Here is a 7120-nt window from a genome sequence, read left to right on the forward strand (position 1 = left end):
CAAGGCGGCGTGGTGATGGGGCACGTGCTGTTGCTATTGTTTTCGATTTCTTGCCGAATACTTTGGCCCCTTAAGCGGAGCGCTTCCTTCGCCCCTTGCGCACGTGATGGAGTACTTTGCGTTTGTTTTGCATGCACCTTTGGTATGTGTGTATGCTTGTGGGTGACTTTTATTAGTAATTATTTAGGGTTTCTCTCCACTACAAAATGCGCCGGTTGTGTCCAGCTACTGGATGCCAAGACAGTGAGCCCACTCTGGGTGAACGAGTTTATATTGCGGAACGCTATTTTCCATACAGTTTAAATATTTCAAATTAAAAAAGTGGCTCCAGAAACGGAAGCACACTTTACACGAGATTTTGACTGTTAATTTGGAATCTTTTATCTGCTCGGTTTGCGAAAAATAAACTCGCTATACTCGGGACCACTGTCAAGGCGGTAGGAGGTGCACGGGGATCAATTTCGAGGGATGTGACACAGTTACGCGAAGGGTTGCGAAACAGTTACGAAAACGGCTGAGTTTACTACAACAAATCATTGATCGTCCGTTTTAAAGTAAATGGAAGCTTCGATGTGCAACCTAAAAAAAACACACAAAAATAACACAACTTCATCCGACGTACAAAAATGCCTTTCAGTTCCACTACGGCTACTGGGTCCTCCTGGTACCGAAGGATGTTGGGGGACTTATTTATGACGACGGAGGTGCTGGTGGCGGCTGCTGGTTGCCGTCCGGGTTTGGCGGATTGTTGCGGGGTAAGTTGATACCGGCCTGCTCCATCTGGCGGGCGACGTTGTTGAACAGTTCCGGATTTTCGCTGCTCATCTGCATCGCCAGACGGCGGCCAGTCTCTAGCAGTGCGTCCATGTTGTTCATTCCGCCCAGCTGGCCCAAACTAAAAAAACAAAAGGGTGGAAAAGGGTGTAAACTTTACATGTGACAGGATGTCGGTCAAACACGGGACGGGTCGTTCTTACATGTTATGCATTGCCGGATCGCTCATCATACGGGTAGCCATCTGCACCATGTCCGGATTGTTGATGACCGAGGCAAAGTCGATGTTGCCCAGCGGATTGGCACCGGCCCCGCCGGCAGCAGCACCGGGATTGCGCGACCGCTCCTCCAGGAACTGTTGCGACACGCCCAGATTGTTCTTGTAGTCTTGATTGTCCGGCTCGAGGCGTATCGCGTTCTGGTACGCCGTCACGGCCTGCTTGTGTTCGTTCATCTTCGAGTAGGCCAGCCCGAGCCGGCCCCAGGCCTTGCTGTAGTTGGGATCGTGCCGCAGCGCCATCCGGCAATCGTCGGCCGCGCGAACGTAATCCCCCAGCCGGCTGTACGCGGCTGCTCGGTTGCAGTAAAACACCGGATTTGTCGCATCTAGATTGATGGCCCTGCAAAAATCGGTACGCATCGGTAATTAACACTAATTGCTCCAAAGCGGACCACCGCCCGGTTCTGCCACCCTACTTTGTGTACGTGTTCAGGGCTTCCTGGTACTTTTCCTCCTTCATCAGCCGGTTGCCCTCGTTTTTCAGCCCTTCCGCCTCCTGTTTGCGTTCCGGCGACACCTCCACGTACGTGTTGCAGTACAGCTCGTACAGATCGACATGGTTCCGCGGGTCGTCCTCCTTCTTCACGCTACTCTCTCCACCAGTGGCAGCCGCGTCGTCGCCCTCGCCCAGATCGTACACGTTCTCCAAGCACTGTATCGCCACCTCGATGCTTTCCCGGGAGTCTTCGTTGAAGTTGGGCTGGTCGATCTGCTTCGCCAGGAAGCGGATGAACGAGCGGACGAAATACTTCGCATCCACGCTGATTCCGCTGTCGCTCATGGTAGGAAGCGCGTTTGTACCTTGGCGGACCGGATCTGTTTGTGTTTGCACTGACGTGGGCCGCGAGTTTTCACAGCGGACAGAAAAGCACACGTATTGTTTGGAAAACGTTATCGGAAAACACGGCGCGCGGTGTAGGATGAGAGTGCAGGAAAGACGACGAGACGGGCAGAAGCAAATGTCATGCGGTTTACCGAAAAAGGGCGATGTTTGACAGTTTGCGATAATTTGCCCTATTTTGTGACCACTTGGGAAAAGGGGCCCATAGTGTATGTGGACGATGTCGACAATGGTCGACCAGGTGAAACATTTCAAATAGAATTTGAATCTTTCACCATTGTTTCAAGTTATGCTGAATATTTTCAAAATAGCCGTTAAGAAAGGCAAGTGGCACTTCAATTACGCGACGTCAGGCGATGTTTCCACGTTTTTGCAACAAGGCAGTCCATTCTGAAGGGCACGAGGCCACAGGATCGCCGAAATGCTAAAAAAGTTATCAACTTTTTCAAAAGCGCTTGTCAATTGGGATAACAAACTTTTCTCGTATCAGCATTAAAATCTATATTAAAACTTGAACGACAAAAAGCTATACCACATGACACGAAGTCACGCATCTGAATATTGAACGAAATATTGTTGATAAAGAACTGAAAAATGAGCACTTGGAAACATTCATTTAAGCAATAACACCTTAGAAATTGATGACAATAGCTCCAGATGACTGTTTGTTAACGCTTTCTTGCAAAAGTCACAAGTACTACAAACCCACTAAACGACCACTAAACGCGTTCTAAACGGCTCAAGCTCTTAACCTAAAAACACTTCGTTTAGCAGACGGAAAAGACTCAATCATTCTAAAAATAGCAAATAAGCTGGTGGCGCCATCTGTTGCTGAGATAGCAACACAGCGGAGTTTTCTCACTTGGAGAGCTTTCTCCTTCCCACTGTACTATTGTATGGTGTTCGATCTTATGATTTCGGATAATCTTTTCTTTCGTGTTTCGGTGTAACTTTTCTAGCGTTCGATATTTACCGGCGGTTGTGGCTTGTTCAGTTGCAAAATTAGAAGAGGGTTTATTTGTAGAACTACACTTATACTTATAAACTAATCGCCCGAGCCGAAAGCTCAAAGCTCAACGAAGCAATCTTCGTGTTTCGATAAACACGATTAAATGACAGGGCTTCCGTGCCTGTTTCTCAACATATGGTTTTGCATAGAAGTTGTTAAAAAAATTTTGCGACAATCGCAGAATAGTTTGTGACATTCGCAGAAAAGTTTGCGACAATCGCAGAATAGTTTGCGACAATCGCAGAAGTATTTGCGACAATCGCAGAAGTTTTTGCGACAATCGCAGAATAGTTTGTGACAATTGTAAAAGTTTTTGCGACAATCGCAAAAGTCGCAAAAGTTTTTGCGGCAATCGCAAAAGTCGCAGAAGTTTTTGCAACAATCGCAAAAGTCGCAAAAGTCGCAAAAGTTTTTGCGACAATCGCAAAAGTCGCAGAAGTTTTTGCGACAATCGCAAAAGTCGCAGAAGTTTTTGCAACAATCGCAAAAGTCGCAAAAGTCGCAGAAGTTTTTGCGACAATCGCAAAAGTCGCAAAAGTCGCAAAAGTTTTTGCGACAATCGCAAAAGTCGCAAAAGTTTTTGCGACAATCGCAAAAGTCGCAAAAGTCGCAGAAGTTTTTGCGACAATCGCAAAAGTCGCAAAAGTTTTTGCGACAATCGCAAAAGTCGCAAAAGTCGCAGAAGTTTTTGCGACAATCGCAAAATTCGCAAAAGTTTTTGCGACAATCGCAAAAGTCGCAAAAGTCGCATAAGTTTTTGCGACAATCGCAAAAGTCGCAGAAGTTTTTGCGACAATCGCAAAAGTCGCAAAAGTCGCAAAAGTTTTTGCGACAATCGCAAAAGTCGCAGAAGTTTTTGCGACAATCGCAAAAGTCGCAGAAGTTTTTGCGACAATCGCAAAAGTCGCAAAAGTCGCAAAAGTTTTTGCGACAATCGCAAAAGTCGCAGAAGTTCTTGCGACAATCGCAAAAGTCGCAAAAGTCGCATAAGTTTTTGCGACAATCGCAAAAGTCGCAGAAGTTTTTGCGACAATCGCAAAAGTCGCAAAAGTCGCAAAAGTTTTTGCGACAATCGTAAAAGTCGCAAAAGTCGCAGAAGTTTTTGCGACAATCGCAAAAGTCGCAAAAGTCGCAAAAGTTTTTGCGACAATCGCAAAAGTCGCAAAAGTTTTTGCGACAATCGCAAAAGTCGCAGAAGTTTTTGCGACAATCGCAAAAGTCGCAAAAGTTTTTGCGACAATCGCAAAAGTCGCAAAAGTCGCACAAGTTTTTGCGACAATCGCAAAAGTCGCAAAAGTTCTTGCGACAATCGCAAAAGTCGCAAAAGTTTTTGCGACAATCGCAAAAGTCGCAGAAGTTTTTGCGACAATCGCAAAAGTCGCAAAAGTCGCAAAAGTTTTTGCGACAATCGCAAAAGTCGCAAAAGTTTTTGCGACAATCGCAAAAGTCGCAGAAGTTTTTGCGACAATCGCAAAAGTCGCAAAAGTTTTTGCGACAATCGCAAAAGTCACAAAAGTTTTTGCGACAATCGCAAAAGTCGCAAAAGTTTTTGCGACAATCGCAAAAGTCGCAAAAGTCGCAAAAGTTTTTGCGACAATCGCAAAAGTCGCAAAAGTCGCAAAAGTTTTTGCGACAATCGCAAAAGTCGCAAAAGTCGCAAAAGTTTTTGCGACAATCGCAAAAGTCGCAGAAGTTTTTGCGACAATCGCAAAAGTCGCAAAAGTTTTTGCGACAATCGCAAAAGTCGCAAAAGTTTTTGCGACAATCGCAAAAGTCGCAAAAGTTTTTGCGACAATCGCAAAAGTCGCAGAAGTTTTTGCGACAATCGCAAAAGTCGCAAAAGTCGCAAAAGTTTTTGCGACAATCGTAAAAGTCACAAAAGTTTTTGCGACAATCGCAAAAGTTTTTGCGACAATCGCAAAAGTCGCAAAAGTTTTTGCGACAATCGCAAAAGTCGCAAAAGTTGCAAAAGTTTTTGCGACAATTGCAAAAGTCGCAAAAGTTTTAGCGACAATCGCAAAAGTCGCAAAAGTCGCAAAAGTTTTTGCGACAATCGCAAAAGTCGCAGAAGTTTTTGCGACAATCGCAAAAGTCGCAGAAGTTTTTGCGACAATCGCAAAAGTCGCAAAAGTCGCAAAAGTTTTTGCGACAATCGCAAAAGTCGCAAAGTCGCAAAAGTTTTTGCGACAATCGCAAAAGTCGCAAAAGTTTTAGCGACAATCGCAAAAGTCGCAAAAGTTTTTGCGACAATTGCAAAAGTCGCAAAAGTTTTTGCGACAATCGCAAAAGTCGCAAAAGTTGCAAAAGTTTTTGCGACAAGCGCAAAAGTCGCAAAAGTTTTTGCGACAATCGCAAAAGTCGCAAAAGTTTTTGCGACAATCGCAAAAGTCGCAGAAGTTTTTGCGACAATCGCAAAAGTCGCAAAAGTCGCAAAAGTTTTTGCGACAATCGCAAAAGTCGCAAAAGTCGCAAAAGTTTTTGCGACAATCGCAAAAGTCGCAAAAGTTTTTGCGACAATCGCAAAAGTCGCAAAAGTTTTTGCGACAATCGCAAAAGTAGCAAAAGTTTTTGCGACAATCGCAAAAGTCGCAAAAATTTTTGCGACAATCGCAAAAGTCGCAGAAGTTTTTGCGACAATCGCAAAAGTCGCATAAGTCGCAAAAGTTTTTGCGACAGTCGCAAAAGTTTTTGCGACAGTCGCAAAAGTTTTTGCGACAGTCGCAAAAGTTTTTGCGACAATCGCAAAAGTCGCAAAAGTTTTTGCAACAATCGCAAAAGTCGCAAAAGTTTTTGCGACAATTGCAAAAGTCGCAAAAGTTTTTGTGACAATCGCAAAAGTCGCAAAAGTCGCAAAAGTTTTTGCGACAATCGCAAAAGTCGCAAAAGTTTTTGCGACAATCGCAAAAGTCGCAGAAGTTTTTGCGACAATCGCAAAAGTCGCAAAAGTCGCAGAAGTTTTTGCGACAATCGCAAAAGTCGCAAAAGTTTTTGCGACAATCGCAAAAGTCGCAAAAGTTTTTGCGACAATCGCAAAAGTCGCAAAAGTCGCAAAAGTTTTTGCGACAATCGCAAAAGTCGCAAAAGTTTTTGCGACAATCGCAAAAGTCGCAAAAGTTTTAGCGACAATCGCAAAAGTCGCAAAAGTTTTTGCGACAATCGCAAAAGTCGCAAAAGTTTTTGCGACAATCGCAAAAGTCGCAAAAGTTTTTGCGACAATCGCAAAAGTCGCAAAAGTTTTTGCGACAATCGCAAAAGTCGCAAAAGTTTTTGCGACAATCGCAAAAGTCGCAAAAGTTTTTGCGACAATCGCAAAAGTCGCAAAAGTCGCAAAAATTTTTGCGACAATCGCAAAAGTCGCAAAAGTTTTAGCGACAATCGCAAAAGTCGCAAAAGTTTTTGCGACAATCGCAAAAGTCGCAAAAGTTTTTGCGACAATCGCAAAAGTCGCAAAAGTTTTTGCGACAATCGCAAAAGTCGCAAAAGTCGCAGAAGTTTTTGCGAAAAAGTCGCAAAAGTCGCAGAAGTTTTTGCGACAATCGCAAAAGTCGCAGAAGTTTTTGCGACAATCGCAAAAGTCGCAAAAGTTTTTGCGACAATCGCAAAAGTCGCAAAAGTTTTTGCGACAATCGCAAAAGTCGCAAAAGTCGCAGAAGTTTTTGCGACAATCGCAAAAGTCGCAAAAGTCGCAAAAGTTTTTGCGACAATCGCAAAAGTCACAAATGTTTTTGCGACAATCGCAAAAGTCGCAAAAGTTTTTGCGACAATCGCAAAAGTCGCAAAAGTCGCAAAAGTTTTTGCGACAATCGCAAAAGTCGCAAAAGTTTTTGCGACAATCGCAAAAGTCGCAAAAGTTTTTGCGACAATCGCAAAAGTCGCAAAAGTTTTTGCGACAATCGCAAAAGTCGCAAAAGTCGCAAAAGTTTTTGCGACAATCGCAAAAGTCGCAAAAGTCGCAAAAGTTTTTGCGACAATCGCAAAAGTCGCAAAAGTTTTTGCGACAATCGCAAAAGTCGCAAAAGTTTTTGCGACAATCGCAAAAGTCGCAAAAGTTTTTGCGACAATCGCAAAAGTCGCAGAAGTTTTTGCGACAATCGCAAAAGTCGCAAAAGTTTTTGCGACAACCGCAAAAGTCGCAAAAGTTTTTGCGACAATCGCAAAAGTCGCAAAAGTCGCAAAAGTCGCAAAAGTTTTTGCGACAATCGCAAAAGTCGCAAAA

General features: G+C 44.0%; 1 protein-coding gene across 1 annotated transcript; it reads right to left on the bottom strand.

Moving 5' to 3' along the window:
• Positions 1-115: 115 nt before the first annotated feature.
• Positions 116-2057, bottom strand: LOC1272901 (small glutamine-rich tetratricopeptide repeat-containing protein beta). The gene is made up of 3 exons (XM_311818.6): positions 1471-2057; positions 978-1394; positions 116-895 (listed from the first exon to the last, which is right to left on the bottom strand). Exons 1-3 carry the CDS (start codon positions 1833-1835, stop codon positions 691-693), a joined length of 987 nt encoding a protein of 328 aa, XP_311818.2. The 5' UTR covers positions 1836-2057; the 3' UTR covers positions 116-690.
• Positions 2058-7120: the final 5063 nt, after the last annotated feature.

Source organism: Anopheles gambiae, chromosome 2, assembly GCF_943734735.2.
Source record: "Anopheles gambiae chromosome 2, idAnoGambNW_F1_1, whole genome shotgun sequence".
In the NCBI taxonomy this organism is placed as follows: Eukaryota; Metazoa; Arthropoda; class Insecta; order Diptera; family Culicidae; genus Anopheles; species Anopheles gambiae.

What these genes read in the sequence shown, in the direction of transcription:
- LOC1272901 (XM_311818.6), bottom strand. Translation starts at nt 1,835, where the DNA reads ATGAGCGACAGCGGAATCAGCGTGGATGCGAAGTATTTCGTCCGCTCG. An exon ending in GCCCTGAACACGTACACAAA is followed by an intron (nt 1,395 to 1,470) that starts GTAGGGTGGCAG and finishes CGATTTTTGCAG; the next exon opens with GGCCATCAATCTAGATGCGA. An exon ending in GATCCGGCAATGCATAACAT is followed by an intron (nt 896 to 977) that starts GTAAGAACGACC and finishes TTGTTTTTTTAG; the next exon opens with TTTGGGCCAGCTGGGCGGAA.